Source organism: Centruroides sculpturatus, unplaced genomic scaffold, assembly GCF_000671375.1.
Source record: "Centruroides sculpturatus isolate CEXI.00-Female unplaced genomic scaffold, Cexi_2.0 scaffold161, whole genome shotgun sequence".
Taxonomy (NCBI): domain Eukaryota; kingdom Metazoa; phylum Arthropoda; class Arachnida; order Scorpiones; family Buthidae; genus Centruroides; species Centruroides sculpturatus.
The window spans coordinates 136019-156320 of record NW_019384373.1 but is presented as its reverse complement, the minus strand read 5'-3'; the positions used below and the strand labels follow the sequence as shown (position 1 = coordinate 156320).

General features: G+C 33.0%; 2 protein-coding genes across 4 annotated transcripts; both read right to left on the bottom strand.

Moving 5' to 3' along the window:
* Positions 1–20285, bottom strand: LOC111615669 (involucrin-like). 2 transcript variants are annotated; one of them, XM_023357108.1, is made up of 2 exons: positions 20235–20285; positions 1–785 (listed from the first exon to the last, which is right to left on the bottom strand). In XM_023357108.1, the coding sequence occupies exons 1-2, from the start codon at positions 20264–20266 to the stop codon at positions 134–136; spliced, it is 684 nt and encodes a 227-aa protein (XP_023212876.1). In that variant the 5' UTR covers positions 20267–20285; the 3' UTR covers positions 1–133. The 2 variants fall into 2 exon arrangements, with proteins under 2 accessions (XP_023212876.1, XP_023212870.1); XM_023357102.1 differs by lacking the exon at positions 20235–20285 and adding an exon at positions 2035–2265 and having other exon boundaries at positions 1–1104.
* On the bottom strand, positions 9161–17494 carry LOC111615682. Of its 2 annotated transcripts, none has more exons than XM_023357116.1 (2): positions 17157–17494; positions 9161–9661 (listed from the first exon to the last, which is right to left on the bottom strand). In XM_023357116.1, exons 1-2 carry the CDS (start codon positions 17491–17493, stop codon positions 9183–9185), a joined length of 816 nt encoding a protein of 271 aa, XP_023212884.1. In that variant the 5' UTR covers position 17494; the 3' UTR covers positions 9161–9182. The 2 variants fall into 2 exon arrangements, with proteins under 2 accessions (XP_023212884.1, XP_023212890.1); XM_023357122.1 differs by lacking the exon at positions 17157–17494 and adding an exon at positions 10904–11134 and having other exon boundaries at positions 9161–9973.
* Positions 20286–20302: the final 17 nt, after the last annotated feature.

Sequence of the window (20302 nt, the reverse complement as noted above, 5' to 3'; positions counted from 1 at the left end):
TTGTGTTATAGACATGCATTTTGTTTATTTATTCTCATATTTGTTTTTTTTCATTCAAGATTTGAGTTACAGAAGCATTGAAAAAAACAATGAATGGGAGCATAGGTTGAGTTGAAAAAGGTCCTGCTTGCGTTCATGGTTCCTGCATGGCTTGAGTTAAAGAATGTTCTGCTTGCATCCGTGATGCCTGCATGGTTTGAGTTGGAGAAGATTGGACCAAAGCAAAGAATGTAGGCAAATGCTGCGTTGAAAAACGTCCTGTTTGCATTCGTTGTTCATCTAAAGTTTGTGTTGAAGAACTTCCCGCTTGCATCGCTAGTTCCAAAAGGGTTTGTGTTGAGGAAAGTCTGGCTTGCCTTGCTAGTTCGAAACCGGTATGCATTGAGCAAGTTTGTATTTGCACCACTGGTACCACACAGTTTTGCGTTGATTGAGTGTTCATACATGGTTTATTCATGGTTTGAGTTGACGAAAGTTCTGCTTGCATCGCTAGTTCCAAAAGGGTTTGTGTTGCGGATGGTTCTCCTTGCACTTGAGGTTCGTGCAGAGATTGTGTTGAGAATTGTCCTGCTTGTACTTGAGGTTCGTGCATAGTTTGTGTTGAGGATTGTCCTGCTTGTACTTGAGGTTCGTGCATAGTTTGTGTTGAGGATTGTCCTGCTTGCACTTGAGGATCGTGCAGAGTTTGTGCTGAGGATTGTCCTGTTTGCACTCGAGGTTCGTGCAGAGTTTGTGTTGAGAATTGTCCTGCTTGTACTTGAGGTTCGTGCATAGTTTGTGTTGAGGATTGTCCTGCTTGCAGTTGAGGTTCGTGCATAGTTTGTGTTGAAGTATATTTTCCTTTCAGATGTAAAAGTTTATAATGCAATTTATACTTGCTTTCTTCGACAAAATATTTTTCACATAGTTCGCAATAATAAGGAGGCCTTTCAGAAATGTTTGCCGTTTTCACATATGTTTCTAAATCTTTTAAATTTGAAAAGGTCTCTTGGCACCTTTCATCTTTGTGTTTACTTGTGCAAGAGTGACAAAGTGAAGATTGTTCGGAAAATGTCGTTCCGCAAGCTTCACAACGATATTTCATTTTTCCCGTAATTCGAGGCACTGTACAAAGGAATAAACTGTAAGTCAGGATCATGAGTTTTGAGCAATGATTTCCAGACAGTTATATATATACACTGACCAGGAGTCAATAGAAAAATTAAGTAAGAAATAGAAACGAAGTAGTGTTAAGAAGTATGGAGTGCGTAATAAAATAAGTGAAGCACGTTACAAGAAAGTATTTACGTGAAAAAAGATAAAAAAAAAAAATTCCCAAAATATGAAATGTGTAATCTAATGTTATTTTAACTAAGGCTCTCGTCTCATATTTTTTATGCTTCAATTCGCGTAGATGACGTACCAAGTGATAATCAATCACAGCTATCCTTAATTAAATTTTTTTAGAATAATTATTTAACACTATGGAGTTGTGGTAGGAAAAGTGCATAATAAGTATAGGTGTTCTAAATTATTATTTATGTAAATAGCAATGATATAAATAAAAAAATATTAATTTTATTCAGAAATTTTAAAGTATGTTATTCGTCTAACATGCTAATTTTCTTCAGTGATATTGATTACTCTCTTCAGTTTATTCATTTTGTTTAAATTGTCTTTAAGATGAGTAAAGGAATAGCAAATAAATATATAATTTCATCGAATGATGAATATTCTTATTATATTTGAAGTTCAAGCACTCATTCAAAGTGGAGAGCAGCAGTAAGCAAACAATGCTCAATTAATTAGCTGCTGACGATGCTTTTTACGAACACCAAATGTATATTATTACTTGTTTTAAACATCTCAAACATAATTAATAAATAAGAAAATATTTATTATACCCGAGAAATTTTCAAGAAACAAACAGATTTGATTAATGTATATAGAAATATGTGGGAATTAGTGACATAATTTTATTATTTCGAAAGAAGTTAGCAATTTATCAATATAATTTATATTTAAAATGCACAGAAAGATAAATTCTATACTTACGCAACTGTTTCTTGATTGACAAAACACAGAATTGCAAATTTGTCGTCTACAAGTATTGCTTCAATTGCTGTTTAGTTACCATAAATGTACTTTAATTGTATTTACGAGGAATGAATATAATTTTTGTTACTAATCAGCAATTTTATTTTTAATTCTTTTTTTTTACAAAAGTTGATAATATTTCCGAATTTTCGGCAAAGAATTGGTACTCCTATGTTAGTAATTTGCATAATTCGTTAGTTTACAGAATCTACTTCAGTAGTAAAGTACGAACAATTCCACTTTTTATATTTTTGAAATGACTTTAAAATATTGGTTCTAAATAAAAGTTTCTTTATATTACGAAGCTTATATAAAAAGCTTTTAAAATTTATCGAAGTTGAAAGTATTCACATTGAAATACATGGTCATGTGATAGTAAAGCGACATTAACGACGTGGCTGTTTCTTTGGTTTACTTATCTAACTGTGTTAATTTCGCTATATATTACAGTCGACCAGGCCGTGAGCCGTTCACAGCCTGGCACATGTATCTGTAAAATCTAAGTGACTCGTACAACATGGAATTCATATAAAACGGAATAATCAACAGTGTTATAGGGGGGGGTCGACTGTACCTGAAAGTTGTTCTTCTGCCAGTTTTGTTTCGTTAAGAAAAGTCCTGCTTTTATCCGTGGTTCCTGAAAGGTTTTTCGTGAAGAAGTCTTGCTTGTATTTGTGGGCTCTTCAAGGTTCGAGTTGCGAAAACGCCTAGTTGCATTTTACGTCCAGGAAGAAAGACAATGGAGTTACAACGTAAAATTTTGTAATGATGTAAAATTAGCAATGTATTTTGAACAGTCGCGAAACTACAATATTGAAAGAGGCAGCGATCAAAGATGATAAACACTTTTTTTTTATTGAAAGCCCGTAAATACAGTCGACCCCCTATAACACTGTAGATAATTCCGTTTTATATGAATTCCATGTTGTTCGAGTCACTTAGATTTTACAAATACGTGAGCAGTTCCCAGCCCGGCACACGTATTTATAAAATCTAAATGACTCGTACAACATGGAATTCATATAACACGGAATTATCTGCAATGTTATAGGGGGGTCTGCTTGTAATAATAATTATTATGGAGTTTCTTATCATTGTCAAAATTAGTGTAGAGAGAATTTAAGTATCAGAAACGTGTAATCCGAAGGTGCAGTTTTTGTTTTTACCACAAATTTTAATACTTCTATTATTTCGTGACTGCAGCAAGCCCCTACTATGTATGATAACTGCACGTTAAGTACGAGCAGAAATTATACGTAAAATCAATAAAGTACCCGGTTTTTTATTTTAAAGATGTATTTAATTTTTCTAAAACGTTTGACAATAAAGTCAATTAAAAGCACAAAAAACTTTTATTCTTTTCTTTTCGTTCAAGATTTGAGTTGCAGAAGGATGGAAGAGAGCAAAAATTGGGAGTATAGGTTGAATCGAAAAATGGCCTGTTTTTATCCATTTTTCTTGCAAGGTTTTAGCTGTTGAAAGCTTTGCATGCATTTATGGTTTGAGTTTACGAAGGCCCTGCTTTTTATCCATGGTTCCTGCAAGGTTTGAGTTGCGGGTAATCCTGCTTTTGTTCGTAGTTCTTGCAATGTTTGAGTTGAAAAATGTCCCGTTTAAATTTGTAGTTCCTGCATGGTTTGAGTTGACGAAGTTCTTATTTTCAACTATGGTTGTTGTAAGGTTTCAGTTGTAGAAGGCTTTGCTTGCTTCCTTGGTTGCTGCTATGTTTGAGTCGAAGATCTTGTTTGCATCGCTGATTTAATATGCGTTAGCGTTGAGGAAGATTCCTCTTGTATCAATGATTTCTGGAATGTTTGAGATGAGGGTGTTTTTCTCACTAGTTCCCTCAGGGTTAGGTTTGAAGAATGAAATATACAGTGCAATTTGTACATTATTTGTTAGGCAAAACTTTTATTACATTTTTCGCAATGATAATCAGACCTTTGAGATTTGTGTACTTTTTCTACGTGCTTCATTAATTTTATTTCACTTCATTTTCAAGTTTGTCTGTACATATTGTACCTTTATTTAGTTGTTTTTCTCTATGGTTTTTCTGTTGTTTTTTCTGGTGCTGTTTGGGAAGTTATTTTATTATTGCATCCACGCTTTCTCGTGGATTCAATAATTTCTCGTGGACATTTTTTATATGCGCTACGTTTTACGTACTTAGAAACACATTCTGTTTCTAAATAGGAACCACAAAGACAAGCCTTTAGTCTGTGCATAATTAGTAACGTGGATCTCTTTTTAATGTTTGGGAACTCTTGTGTAGGATATCAGCAAGTCCTAGATACGAGGTGTGCATCTAATGTCATTTGCAGAAGAATTAAAGGAAATTTTTTTCAATTTCTAGAGTATAATTCAATCCACTTCTAATGCAAAATTTACTAGGGACTGGTTTTTATCAAATGACGTGCATGTTATTCACTGGCCACACGTTCTCTTGATGTTAATCCCATAGAAAACATGTTTGGTGTCTTAGCAAGGTAAGTATGTAGGGATGGAAAGTAATATAAATCAGTAGAATCTGTAAAGATAACAATAACGGATGTTTGGCACGAAATCACAGATGAAAACAATGCCACATAGCGTTCAAGAATAATTAATAAACATGGTAAACGTATTGCTTGATAATACATAAAACCATTTATTTAAATATTGAAGTGGCGCTATTATTTTGGAACTAGTATATCCTATACAACATTGTTAAAATTCATTATCATCTAAATATATAAAATTACTGAATTGTCTTGCAAAACTTCCGCGGGCAAAGTCGCGGGTGACAGCTAATTATTATATAACACCTCCTGCTGAGAATGATGAGAATTGCCGACAATCAAATATCAAATGAACTGTTTTCAATTTGATAAATTTTCTGGAACGTTTACAATCTTTCTATAATCGAACCAATATGCAATAATAAATTCGAATTTAAAACGGTTCGAACATTTAGTTAAAAAATCGAAATACATAGCAATATTTTCTAACAATGTCTGTTATCAATTTAATACACCTAAGTACACAATGAAAACTAAACGTGGTTGAAAACAAAAAATCGCATCTAAAATAGTACAGTAGAAGCCGTTCTTCAGGTTAAGACTTAATTCTTTCCCTCTCCCCCCGCGGAAGGATTTCCGAAAATGCCTTCTTAGTGTGCGTTTCCATGACGTACCCTGTGTACCAAATTTTATTTCTTTACTTTCAGCGGTTTGCTCTGGGCGATGATGAATCAGTGATTCAGTCAGTCAGTCAGGACAAGTAATTTTATATATTTAGATTACTATGGTCGTTGAAATATTGAATATAAATGGTGTTTGATTGCAAAATTCCTGCGGGTAACAGCTAGTCATATGATATGATCATAAATTAATAGTCAAATTCTCTTTTATTGTTGTGTAATGTGCTTATAATTTCTTTATCGTCATTATTTCACAATGACTTTATCATTTCAGAACGGACTACACGTACAACGCAACAAAACCGAATTTTAAAATTCCATTCCCTGAGATATTCAAGATCAAAATTTAGCATGTAAAATCTATGGTTCATTGCTTGTTGCCAGTTGGTCGCGCACTACATGTTAAACAAATTTACGATTTTTCTCAATTTACATCGATCTTTACGATAATTTTTTTCGATCCATATGACATGCATTTAATATGAATGATGTGACTAAAATAAATTTTTTTAAACACGCACACGTGCGCGTGTTTTAATCAGTTGTCGAATCCACATGTAGGATGCTGGCCGAGTTTTGGGCATTTTAAACTTATTGTTTTTGTCAATTGTGACGTTAGAACATCCACGTAATTCCTTGAACTTGAGAGTTTTAAACTGCTTTTCACAAAACGTTAGAAGCAGGTGATCAGTTCGGTGTTTTCGTGTCAGGCTGAATTAGCAAAACTTACGCCGCTGAGTTCAGTTTAAATTTTTCCAAAAAACACCTAGTAATGCTGAAAAAACAAGACTTTTTGAAACGAATTATACGTAAGTTCTCAACAAACGGTCGATCGAAATTGCATAGCAAAGCTAAACTACTGAGAAACTCATACCACAGATATGAGTCATAAAACTGCTATTATTACCTGAAGTTAAAAGAGTTATTTCCAAACAGGTCACCCAAGGGTGCAGTTTTTGTTTTCGTCCCAAGTCCTATACATCCCAAATTACGTTACTGTGGCTAGCACTATTATCTATGATGTTTGCCTCTATTTAATGTGTGGTGTATACATTTGATCAAATCAATGGAGCATTGTTTTCAATTTATAAAGTTTTATTTTATTTTCGAACGCAATTGACAATAGAATCGATTTAAAACACAAAAAGTTCCCAAATTACGAAAGAATTTTAACACATTACAGTACAACTAGGAATTTTAACATACTTGGTACTAATTATTTTAATATACTTTTATAATTGAATTTTCAAAAGTTTGTATTTTAAACATTTTGTTTATTTAGTTTCACATTTACTTTTTCCCTCTTCGTCAAGAGTTTGAGTTGAAAGAGGATGCCCGAAAATAAAAAAATGAGGGCAAAGGTCCTGCTTGCATTTACGGTTCCTGCAAGGTTTCTGTTGAGGAAGAACTTGCTTCTTGTGTCTGTGGTTTGTGCAGAGCTTGAAATGAAGGTTTTGCTTTTTACCGTGGTACCTACAAGGCTCTAGGTAAGGAACGTCTTGCTTTCTTCCGTGATACCTGCATGGCTTTAAGTGAGGAAGAACTTGCTTGTGTTAGTGGTTCCTGCATAGCTTGAGATAAAAGTTTTGCTTTCTTCTGTGGTACCTGAAAGGCCTTAGGTAAGTAACTTCTTGCTTTCTTCCGTGATACCTGCATTGCTTTAAGTGAGGAAGGTTTTGCTTGGATCCGTGGTACTTCCGGTACCTGCAAGGTATCAATTTCAGGTGAGGAAACTTTCAAGATATCTACTTCAGGTGAAGAAACCCTCAAGATATCAATTTCAGGAGAGGAAACTCTCAAGATTTCAATTTCAGATGAGGAAGATCTTGTTTGCACCTCCAACAGTTTATATCGAGAACGTCTTGCTCTTCTCATTAGATTCTTCGAGGTTCGATGAAGTGTACAATGAATCTTATACATTGTTATATCATCAAACTGTTTATTACATATTTCACAAATATAATTAGACCTTTTAGATTTGTGTACACTTTTTACATGGTTTTGTAAATCTCCATCATTCTCAAATATCTGTTTGCAAGTTATACATGTATATTGTTGTTTTCCTGTATGTCTGTTTTGATGCTGTTCGAAAGCTTTTCTTACAGTGAATCCACGATTGCATATTTCGCACATATGCCAGCTCACTTCTGAGTGGATTTTCTTATGTATATCTAAATATTTTAAATCTTGAAATACTAGTAAGCATCTATCACACTTGAATGTCTTTTTTGCATGAGTCGTCTGATGATCAAGATATGCACTTTTTTCAGAAAATGTCATTCCGCAATCTGAACACGTATATTCCATTTTTTTGCATTGGGAAGCAATAAAATACACATTAGTCGAGAATACGAGTTCTGAACAATAGATTCCAGATAGTAATATACACCTAGTATTAAATAAAGGATTGAAAGAGGAAATCGAAAAACGTAGTAGTAGTTAAGAAGTATGAAATGCGTAATAAAATAAGTGATACGATGACATGACGTAACTTCCTGTTTACACCGAAAGATACTATATAGTTAATTTGGGCCTTCNCTTGTTTATTCCACTCTGTTGATACGTAGAATGGTATGGTCTCACTTCAAGCTGACATTCATTGCACTGATGTCGATTTATCTTAAATCCATATCCTTTTCTCTGTAAGCAGACAGTAACTGAGTGGCTAAAACAATTAACAACTAGTCACAGGTTCTTGCCTGATTAACGGGTTGGCCACGCAGAAGTTTCCTGATTTTCTTAATTTATCTAACACTTAATTGGGATCAGTTTTCCATATAAAGTCCTTCCCGGAAGCATCCTTCCTTAGCAGATCGTGAAAGATTTGAATGCCTAATCCTTTTTAATCGTACAACATAATGCAACATGTTTTGTATGTTAACCATGTTAACCTTTTGCTATGTGTTTTCCTTTGTTTTTGCTTTCCCGGAAGTTGTAAAATAAGTGTTATTCGTGCTATGGCTTTCGTTTAGTATCATTTGTATATTTTTGTTTTGTGAACGTCATGTCAATTACGTATCTGTTAACTAAACTTGTCAACCAAATTTAGTTAATCTGACTGTACACTTAAAATAGGTTCATTACATTAATACTCGACAAGGTCAGTTCATTAGTGATATGAACAATTACCAAAATTCAGTGGTTTTGTGCCCTCGATTACTGCGGGTAGTACTGTTTAGGACGATGCTAAATTGTGGTTTGTTTTTACATTTTTCATTGTAAAATAAAATTTCTTAAGCTGAGAGTAATGATCTTATAACATGATGAGAAATACGACTTTTCGCTATAAAAAAGCACTAAAAGATATAAAATTAGCAATGCATTCTGAACAGTCGCGAAACTACAATATTCCAAGAGGCAGTAATCAAAGATGATGAACACTTTTCTTATTGAAAGCATGTAAATAATAATAATATTTATTTTTGTTATACCTCACCATTTTCAAAATTTGTTTAGAGAAAATTTAAGTATCATAAACATGTAATTTGAGGGTTCAGATTTTGTTTTAGCACGAATTCCAACACGTCTCTTAATACGTTACTACAGCTAGCTCCTACTATGCACGATGACTACACGTTAAGTATGGGCATTAATTATACATAAAATCAATGAAAGAAGTAACTAGTTCTTATTTTATAAAAATTTATTTTATTTTTATAAAACGTTTGACAATAAAATCAAATTAAAAGCAAAATAATTATAAAAAAAAAGCTAGCTACAACGTAAAACTTTTTGAAGTCAACAAATGAATTATTCGAATATATTTTTATAATTAATGTTTCAATTTGAATTTTGTATTATAGACATGCATTTTGTTTATTTATTCTCATATTTGTTTTTTTTTCCATTCAAGATTTGAGTTACAGAAAGATTGAAAAAAAACAATGAATGGGAGCATAGGTTGAGTTGAAAAAGGTCCTGCTTGCGTTCATGGTTCCTGCATGGCTTGAGTTAAAGAATGTTCTGCTTGCATCCGTGATGCCTGCATGGTTTGAGTTGGAGAAGATTGGACCAAAGCAAAGAATGTAGGCAAATGCTGCGTTGAAAAACGTCCTGTTTGCATTCGTTGTTCATCTAAAGTTTGTGTTGAAGAACTTCCCGCTTGCATCGCTAGTTCCAAAAGGGTTTGTGTTGAGGAAAGTCTGGCTTGCCTTGCTAGTTCGAAACCGGTATGCATTGAGCAAGTTTGTATTTGCACCACTGGTACCACACAGTTTTGCGTTGATTGAGTGTTCATACATGGTTTATTCATGGTTTGAGTTGACGAAAGTTCTGCTTGCATCGCTAGTTCCAAAAGGGTTTGTGTTGCGGATGGTTCTCCTTGCACTTGAGGTTCGTGCAGAGATTGTGTTGAGAATTGTCCTGCTTGTACTTGAGGTTCGTGCATAGTTTGTGTTGAGGATTGTCCTGCTTGCAGTTGAGGTTCGTGCATAGTTTGTGTTGAAGTATATTTTCCTTTCAGATGTAAAAGTTTATAATGCAATTTATACTTGCTTTCTTCGACAAAATATTTTTCACATAGTTCGCAATAATAAGGAGGCCTTTCAGAAATGTTTGCCGTTTTCACATATGTTTCTAAATCTTTTAAATTTGAAAAGGTCTCTTGGCACCTTTCATCTTTGTGTTTACTTGTGCAAGAGTGACAAAGTGAAGATTGTTCGGAAAATGTCGTTCCGCAAGCTTCACAACGATATTTCATTTTTCCCGTAATTCGAGGCACTGTACAAAGGAATAAACTGTAAGTCAGGATCATGAGTTTTGAGCAATGATTTCCAGACAGTTATATATATACACTGACCAGGAGTCAATAGAAAAATTAAGTAAGAAATAGAAACGAAGTAGTGTTAAGAAGTATGGAGTGCGTAATAAAATAAGTGAAGCACGTTACAAGAAAGTATTTACGTGAAAAAAGATAAAAAAAAAAAATTCCCAAAATATGAAATGTGTAATCTAATGTTATTTTAACTAAGGCTCTCGTCTCATATTTTTTATGCTTCAATTCGCGTAGATGACGTACCAAGTGATAATCAATCACAGCTATCCTTAATTAAATTTTTTTAGAATAATTATTTAACACTATGGAGTTGTGGTAGGAAAAGTGCATAATAAGTATAGGTGTTCTAAATTATTATTTATGTAAATAGCAATGATATAAATAAAAAAATATTAATTTTATTCAGAAATTTTAAAGTATGTTATTCGTCTAACATGCTAATTTTCTTCAGTGATATTGATTACTCTCTTCAGTTTATTCATTTTGTTTAAATTGTCTTTAAGATGAGTAAAGGAATAGCAAATAAATATATAATTTCATCGAATGATGAATATTCTTATTATATTTGAAGTTCAAGCACTCATTCAAAGTGGAGAGCAGCAGTAAGCAAACAATGCTCAATTAATTAGCTGCTGACGATGCTTTTTACGAACACCAAATGTATATTATTACTTGTTTTAAACATCTCAAACATAATTAATAAATAAGAAAATATTTATTATACCCGAGAAATTTTCAAGAAACAAACAGATTTGATTAATGTATATAGAAATATGTGGGAATTAGTGACATAATTTTATTATTTCGAAAGAAGTTAGCAATTTATCAATATAATTTATATTTAAAATGCACAGAAAGATAAATTCTATACTTACGCAACTGTTTCTTGATTGACAAAACACAGAATTGCAAATTTGTCGTCTACAAGTATTGCTTCAATTGCTGTTTAGTTACCATAAATGTACTTTAATTGTATTTACGAGGAATGAATATAATTTTTGTTACTAATCAGCAATTTTATTTTTAATTCTTTTTTTTTACAAAAGTTGATAATATTTCCGAATTTTCGGCAAAGAATTGGTACTCCTATGTTAGTAATTTGCATAATTCGTTAGTTTACAGAATCTACTTCAGTAGTAAAGTACGAACAATTCCACTTTTTATATTTTTGAAATGACTTTAAAATATTGGTTTTAAATAAAAGTTTCTTTATATTACGAAGCTTATATAAAAAGCTTTTAAAATTTATCGAAGTTGAAAGTATTCACGTTGAAATACATGGTCATGTGATAGTAAAGCGACATTAACGACGTGGCTGTTTCTTTGGTTTACTTATCTAACTGTGTTAATTTCGCTATATATTACAGTCGACCAGGCCGTGAGCCGTTCACAGCCTGGCACATGTATCTGTAAAATCTAAGTGACTCGTACAACATGGAATTCATATAAAACGGAATAATCAACAGTGTTATAGGGGGGGGTCGACTGTACCTAAAAGTTGTTCTTCTGCCAGTTTTGTTTCGTTAAGAAAAGTCCTGCTTTTATCCGTGGTTCCTGAAAGGTTTTTCGTGAAGAAGTCTTGCTTGTATTTGTGGGCTCTTCAAGGTTCGAGTTGCGAAAACGCCTAGTTGCATTTTACGTCCAGGAAGAAAGACAATGGAGTTACAACGTAAAATTTTGTAATGATGTAAAATTAGCAATGTATTTTGAACAGTCGCGAAACTACAATATTGAAAGAGGCAGCGATCAAAGATGATAAACACTTTTTTTTATTGAAAGCCCGTAAATACAGTCGACCCCCTATAACACTGTAGATAATTCCGTTTTATATGAATTCCATGTTGTTCGAGTCACTTAGATTTTACAAATACGTGAGCAGTTCCCAGCCCGGCACACGTATTTATAAAATCTAAATGACTCGTACAACATGGAATTCATATAACACGGAATTATCTGCAATGTTATAGGGTGGTCTGCTTGTAATAATAATTATTATGGAGTTTCTTATCATTGTCAAAATTAGTGTAGAGAGAATTTAAGTATCAGAAACGTGTAATCCGAGGGTGCAGTTTTTGTTTTTACCACAAATTTTAATACTTCTATTATTTCGTGACTGCAGCAAGCCCCTACTATGTATGATAACTGCACGTTAAGTACGAGCAGAAATTATACGTAAAATCAATAAAGTACCCGGTTTTTTATTTTAAAGATGTATTTAATTTTTCTAAAACGTTTGACAATAAAGTCAATTAAAAGCACAAAAGACTTTTATTCTTTTCTTTTCGTTCAAGATTTGAGTTGCAGAAGGATGGAAGAGAGCAAAAATTGGGAGTATAGGTTGAATCGAAAAATGGCCTGTTTTTATCCATTTTTCTTGCAAGGTTTTAGCTGTTGAAAGCTTTGCATGCATTTATGGTTTGAGTTTACGAAGGCCCTGCTTTTTATCCATGGTTCCTGCAAGGTTTGAGTTGCGGGTAATCCTGCTTTTGTTCGTAGTTCTTGCAATGTTTGAGTTGAAAAATGTCCCGTTTAAATTTGTAGTTCCTGCATGGTTTGAGTTGACGAAGTTCTTATTTTCAACTATGGTTGTTGTAAGGTTTCAGTTGTAGAAGGCTTTGCTTGCATCCTTGGTTGCTGCTATGTTTGAGTCGAAGATCTTGTTTGCATCGCTGATTTAATACGCGTTAGCGTTGAGGAAGATTCCTCTTGTATCAATGATTTCTGGAATGTTTGAGATGAGGGTGTTTTTCTCACTAGTTCCCTCAGGGTTAGGTTTGAAGAATGAAATATACAGTGCAATTTGTACATTATTTGTTAGGCAAAACTTTTATTACATTTTTCGCAATGATAATCAGACCTTTGAGATTTGTGTACTTTTTCTACGTGCTTCATTAATTTTATTTCACTTCATTTTCAAGTTTGTCTGTACATATTGTACCTTCATTTAGTTGTTTTTCTCTATGGTTTTTCTGTTGTTTTTTCTGGTGCTGTTTGGGAAGTTATTTTATTATTGCATCCACGCTTTCTCGTGGATTCAATAATTTCTCGTGGACATTTTTTATATGCGCTACGTTTTACGTACTTAGAAACACATTCTGTTTCTAAATAGGAACCACAAAGACAAGCCTTTAGTCTGTGCATAATTAGTAACGTGGATCTCTTTTTAATGTTTGGGAACTCTTGTGTAGGATATCAGCAAGTCCTAGATACGAGGTGTGCATCTAATGTCATTTGCAGAAGAATTAAAGGAAATTTTTTTCAATTTCTAGAGTATAATTCAATCCACTTCTAATGCAAAATTTACTAGGGACTGGTTTTTATCAAATGACGTGCATGTTATTCACTGGCCACACGTTCTCTTGATGTTAATCCCATAGAAAACATGTTTGGTGTCTTAGCAAGGTAAGTATGTAGGGATGAAAAGTAATATAAATCAGTAGAATCTGTAAAGATAACAATAACGGATGTTTGGCACGAAATCACAGATGAAAACAATGCCACATAGCGTTCAAGAATAATTAATAAACATGGTAAACGTATTGCTTGATAATACATAAAACCATTTATTTAAATATTGAAGTGGCGCTATTATTTTGGAACTAGTATATCCTATACAACATTGTTAAAATTCATTATCATCTAAATATATAAAATTACTGAATTGTCTTGCAAAACTTCCGCGGGCAAAGTCGCGGGTAACAGCTAATTATTATATAACACCTCCTGCTGAGAATGATGAGAATTGCCGACAATCAAATATCAAATGAACTGTTTTCAATTTGATAAATTTTCTGGAACGTTTACAATCTTTCTATAATCGAACCAATATGCAATAATAAATTCGAATTTAAAACGGTTCGAACATTTAGTTAAAAAATCGAAATACATAGCAATATTTTCTAACAATGTCTGTTATCAATTTAATACACCTAAGTACACAATGAAAACTAAACGTGGTTGAAAACAAAAAATCGCATAGTACAGTAGAAGCCGTTCTTCAGGTTAAGACTTAATTCTCTCCCTCTCCCCCCGCAGGATTTCCGAAAATGCCTTAGTGTGCGTTTCCATGACGTACCCTGTGTACCAAATTTTATTTCTTTACTTTCAGCGGTTTGCTCTGGGCGATGATGAATCAGTGATTCAGTCAGTCAGTCAGGACAAGTAATTTTATATATTTAGATTACTATGGTCGTTGAAATATTGAATATAAATGGTGTGTGATTGCAAAATTCCTGCGGGTAACAGCTAGTCATATGATATGATCATAAATTAATAGTCAAATTCTCTTTTATTGTTGTGTAATGTGCTTATAATTTCTTTATCGTCATTATTTCACAATGACTTTATCATTTCAGAACGGACTACACGTACAACGCAACAAAACCGAATTTTAAAATTCCATTCCCTGAGATATTCAAGATCAAAATTTAGCATGTAAAATCTATGGTTCATTGCTTGTTGCCAGTTGGTCGCGCACTACATGTTAAACAAATTTACGATTTTTCTCAATTTACATCGATCTTTACGATAATTTTTTTCGATCCATATGACATGCATTTAATATGAATGATGTGACTAAAATAAATTTTTTTAAACACGCACACGTGCGCGTGTTTTAATCAGTTGTCGAATCCACATGTAGGATGCTGGCCGAGTTTTGGGCATTTTAAACTTATTGTTTTTGTCAATTGTGACGTTAGAACATCCACGTAATTCCTTGAACTTGAGAGTTTTAAACTGCTTTTCACAAAACGTTAGAAGCAGGTGATCAGTTCGGTGTTTTCGTGTCAGGCTGAATTAGCAAAACTTACGCCGCTGAGTTCAGTTTAAATTTTTCCAAAAAACACCTAGTAATGCTGAAAAAACAAGACTTTTTGAAACGAATTATACGTAAGTTCTCAACAAACGGTCGATCGAAATTGCATAGCAAAGCTAAACTACTGAGAAACTCATACCACAGATATGAGTCATAAAACTGCTATTATTACCTGAAGTTAAAAGAGTTATTTCCAAACAGGTCACCCAAGGGTGCAGTTTTTGTTTTCGTCCCAAGTCCTATACATCCCAAATTACGTTACTGTGGCTAGCACTATTATCTATGATGTTTGCCTCTATTTAATGTGTGGTGTATACATTTGATCAAATCAATGGAGCATTGTTTTCAATTTATAAAGTTTTATTTTATTTTCGAACGCAATTGACAATAGAATCGATTTAAAACACAAAAAGTTCCCAAATTACGAAAGAATTTTAACACATTACAGTACAACTAGGAATTTTAACATACTTGGTACTAATTATTTTAATATACTTTTATAATTGAATTTTCAAAAGTTTGTATTTTAAACATTTTGTTTATTTAGTTTCACATTTACTTTTTCCCTCTTCGTCAAGAGTTTGAGTTGAAAGAGGATGCCCGAAAATAAAAAAATGAGGGCAAAGGTCCTGCTTGCATTTACGGTTCCTGCAAGGTTTCTGTTGAGGAAGAACTTGCTTCTTGTGTCTGTGGTTTGTGCAGAGCTTGAAATGAAGGTTTTGCTTTTTACCGTGGTACCTACAAGGCTCTAGGTAAGGAACGTCTTGCTTTCTTCCGTGATACCTGCATGGCTTTAAGTGAGGAAGAACTTGCTTGTGTTAGTGGTTCCTGCATAGCTTGAGATAAAAGTTTTGCTTTCTTCTGTGGTACCTGAAAGGCCTTAGGTAAGTAACTTCTTGCTTTCTTCCGTGATACCTGCATTGCTTTAAGTGAGGAAGGTTTTGCTTGGATCCGTGGTACTTCCGGTACCTGCAAGGTATCAATTTCAGGTGAGGAAACTTTCAAGATATCTACTTCAGGTGAAGAAACCCTCAAGATATCAATTTCAGGAGAGGAAACTCTCAAGATTTCAATTTCAGATGAGGAAGATCTTGTTTGCACCTCCAACAGTTTATATCGAGAACGTCTTGCTCTTCTCATTAGATTCTTCGAGGTTCGATGAAGTGTACAATGAATCTTATACATTGTTATATCATCAAACTGTTTATTACATATTTCACAAATATAATTAGACCTTTTAGATTTGTGTACACTTTTTACATGGTTTTGTAAATCTCCATCATTCTCAAATATCTGTTTGCAAGTTATACATGTATATTGTTGTTTTCCTGTATGTCTGTTTTGATGCTGTTCGAAAGCTTTTCTTACAGTGAATCCACGATTGCATATTTCGCACATATGCCAGCTCACTTCTGAGTGGATTTTCTTATGTATATCTAAATATTTTAAATCTTGAAATACTAGTAAGCATCTATCACACTTGAATGTCTTTTTTGCATGAGTCGTCTGATGATCAAGATATGCACTTTTTTCAGAAAATGTCATTCCGCAATCTGAACACGTATATTCCATTTTTTTGCATTGGGAAGCAATAAAATACACATTAGTCGAGAATACGAGTTCTGAACAATAGATTCCAGATAGTAATATACACCTAGTATTAAATAAAGGATTGAAAGAGGAAATCGAAAAACGTAGTAGTAGTTAAGAAGTATGAAATGCGTAATAAAATAAGTGATACGATGACATGACGTAACTTCCTGTTTACACCGAAAGATACTATATAGTTAATTTGGGCCTTCCATCTCTAAGATAGTCTCCTTTTTCAAATTAAAGAAAGACGACTGTGGAAATTTATATGTCTACAAATGAACAATTTTAAACAAAATTTTGGGACTATAAACTATTTTCATTATCTAATACGTTAATTTCTATCACTAGCATTGATTACCCTTTTCAGATTATTCATGTTATTGAAATTTTCATGATGATTAAAGGGATAGGGAGTAAAAATAAGCGATACAAATACAGTCCACCCCCCTATAACACTGTTGATTATTCCGTTTTATATGAATTCCATGTTGTATGAGTCACTTAGATTTTACAAATATGTGTGAACGGCTCACGTATTTTTAAAATCTAAGTGACTCGTACAACATGGAATTCATATATAACGGAATAATCAGCAGTGTTATAGGGGGGTCGACTGTACATGCTTCGAGATTAGTATTAAAAAACTGTTTCATAATTCTCATAATTAATGTGAAGAACGATAATCGAAAATGTTTTTTGTTATATTTANGAGGATTGTCCTGCTTGTACTTGAGGTTCGTGCATAGTTTGTGTTGAGGATTGTCCTGCTTGCAGTTGAGGTTCGTGCATAGTTTGTGTTGAAGTATATTTTCCTTTCAGATGTAAAAGTTTATAATGCAATTTATACTTGCTTTCTTCGACAAAATATTTTTCACATAGTTCGCAATAATAAGGAGGCCTTTCAGAAATGTTTGCCGTTTTCACATATGTTTCTAAATCTTTTAAATTTGAAAAGGTCTCTTGGCACCTTTCATCTTTGTGTTTACTTGTGCAAGAGTGACAAAGTGAAGATTGTTCGGAAAATGTCGTTCCGCAAGCTTCACAACGATATTTCATTTTTCCCGTAATTCGAGGCACTGTACAAAGGAATAAACTGTAAGTCAGGATCATGAGTTTTGAGCAATGATTTCCAGACAGTTATATATATACACTGACCAGGAGTCAATAGAAAAATTAAGTAAGAAATAGAAACGAAGTAGTGTTAAGAAGTATGGAGTGCGTAATAAAATAAGTGAAGCACGTTACAAGAAAGTATTTACGTGAAAAAAGATAAAAAAAAAAAATTCCCAAAATATGAAATGTGTAATCTAATGTTATTTTAACTAAGGCTCTCGTCTCATATTTTTTATGCTTCAATTCGCGTAGATGACGTACCAAGTGATAATCAATCACAGCTATCCTTAATTAAATTTTTTTAGAATAATTATTTAACACTATGGAGTTGTGGTAGGAAAAGTGCATAATAAATATAGGTGTTCTAAATTATTATTTATGTAAATAGCAATGATATAAATAAAAAAATATTAATTTTATTCAGAAATTTTAATGTGTCTCAGACATTAATTAAAATAAATAAAAAGTATTTTACGTGTTTAAAATTAATGTATTTATTGCTAGTAAATTACCAGATCGTATTCCTAAGTGGAAAAAGTAATTTAAAATAATTAATATATATATTTTTTTGTATTAAATCTACGACAACACACTTCTTACAATGCTGTAGATATCATAAATAGTACAAAGTTTTTCATTTGTAATGTATGTATATATATATTCTGTAGTAAATCATTAATTATAGTATCACTGTGGATTATTACTGTTGTGTATTTATTTTTTAATTTGTATAAGTTTGTATTCCTCGCATCTTGCGTATAACTATTACGCATGAATAAATAAATAAAATAAAAAATACAAGTGGAAAACAAAGTAAATAGTAGAAATGCACATGTAGACGCTTTAAATTGTCTTCGCTTGTTTATTCCACTCTGTTGATACGTAGAATGGTACGGTTTCACTTCAAGCTGACATTCATTGCACTGAACTGATGTCGATTTATCTTAAATCCATATCCTTTTCTCTGTAAGCAGACAGTAACTGAGTGGCTAAAACAATTAACAACTAGTCACAGGTTCTTGCCTGATTAACGGGTTGGCCACGCAGAAGTTTCCTGATTTTCTTAATTTATCTAACACTTAATTGGGATCAGTTTTCCATATAAAGTCCTTCCCGGAAGCATCCTTCCTTAGCAGATCGTGAAAGATATGAATGCCTAATCCTTTTTAATCGTACAACATAATGCAACATGTTTTGTATGTTAACCATGTTAACCTTTTGCTATGTGTTTTCCTTTGTTTTTGCTTTCCCGGAAGTTGTAAAATAAGTGTTATTCGTGCTATGGCTTTCGTTTAGTATCATTTGTATATTTTTGTTTTGTGAACGTCATGTCAATTACGTATCTGTTAACTAAACTTGTCAACCAAATTTAGTTAATCTGACTGTACACTTAAAATAGGTTCATTACATTAATACTCGACAAGGTCAGTTCATTAGTGATATGAACAATTACCAAAATTCAGTGGTTTTGTGCCCTCGATTACTGCGGGTAGTACTGTTTAGGACGATGCTAAATTGTGGTTTGTTTTTACATTTTTCATTGTAAAATAAAATTTCTTAAGCTGAGAGTGATGATCTTATAACATGATGAGAAATACGACTTTTCGCTATAAAAAAGCACTAAAAGATATAAAATTAGCAATGCATTCTGAACAGTCGCGAAACTACAATATTCCAAGAGGCAGTAATCAAAGATGATGAACACTTTTCTTATTGAAAGCATGTAAATAATAATAATATTTATTTTTGTTATACCTCACCATTTTCAAAATTTGTTTAGAGAAAATTTAAGTATCATAAACATGTAATTTGAGGGTTCAGATTTTGTTTTAGCACGAATTCCAACACGTCTCTTAATACGTTACTGCAGCTAGCTCCTACTATGCACGATGACTACACGTTAAGTATGGGCATTAATTATACATAAAATCAATGAAAGAAGTAACTAGTTCTTATTTTATAAAAATTTATTTTATTTTTATAAAACGTTTGACAATAAAATCAAATTAAAAGCAAAATAATTATAAAAAAAAAAGCTAGCTACAACGTAAAACTTTTTGAAGTCAACAAATGAATTATTCGAATATATTTTTATAATTAATGTTTCAATTTGAATTTTGTATTATAGACATGCATTTTGTTTATTTATTCTCATATTTGTTTTTTTTTTTTCCATTCAAGATTTGAGTTACAGAAAGATTGAAAAAAAAACAATGAATGGGAGCATAGGTTGAGTTGAAAAAGGTCCTGCTTGCGTTCATGGTTCCTGCATGGCTTGAGTTAAAGAATGTTCTGCTTGCATCCGTGATGCCTGCATGGTTTGAGTTGGAGAAGATTGGACCAAAGCAAAGAATGTAGGCAAATGCTGCGTTGAAAAACGTCCTGTTTGCATTCGTTGTTCATCTAAAGTTTGTGTTGAAGAACTTCCCGCTTGCATCGCTAGTTCCAAAAGGGTTTGTGTTGAGGAAAGTCTGGCTTGCCTTGCTAGTTCGAAACCGGTATGCATTGAGCAAGTTTGTATTTGCACCACTGGTACCACACAGTTTTGCGTTGATTGAGTGTTCATACATGGTTTATTCATGGTTTGAGTTGACGAAAGTTCTGCTTGCATCGCTAGTTCCAAAAGGGTTTGTGTTGCGGATGGTTCTCCTTGCACTTGAGGTTCGTGCAGAGATTGTGTTGAGAATTGTCCTGCTTGTACTTGAGGTTCGTGCATAGTTTGTGTTGAGGATTGTCCTGCTTGTACTTGAGG

Excerpts from the sequence above, each read along its gene's own strand:
- LOC111615682 (XM_023357116.1), bottom strand. The coding sequence starts at position 17,493 with ATGAAATATCGTTGTGAAGCTTGCGGAACGACATTTTCCGAACAATCT.
- LOC111615669 (XM_023357102.1), bottom strand. The coding sequence starts at position 1,084 with ATGAAATATCGTTGTGAAGCTTGCGGAACGACATTTTCCGAACAATCT.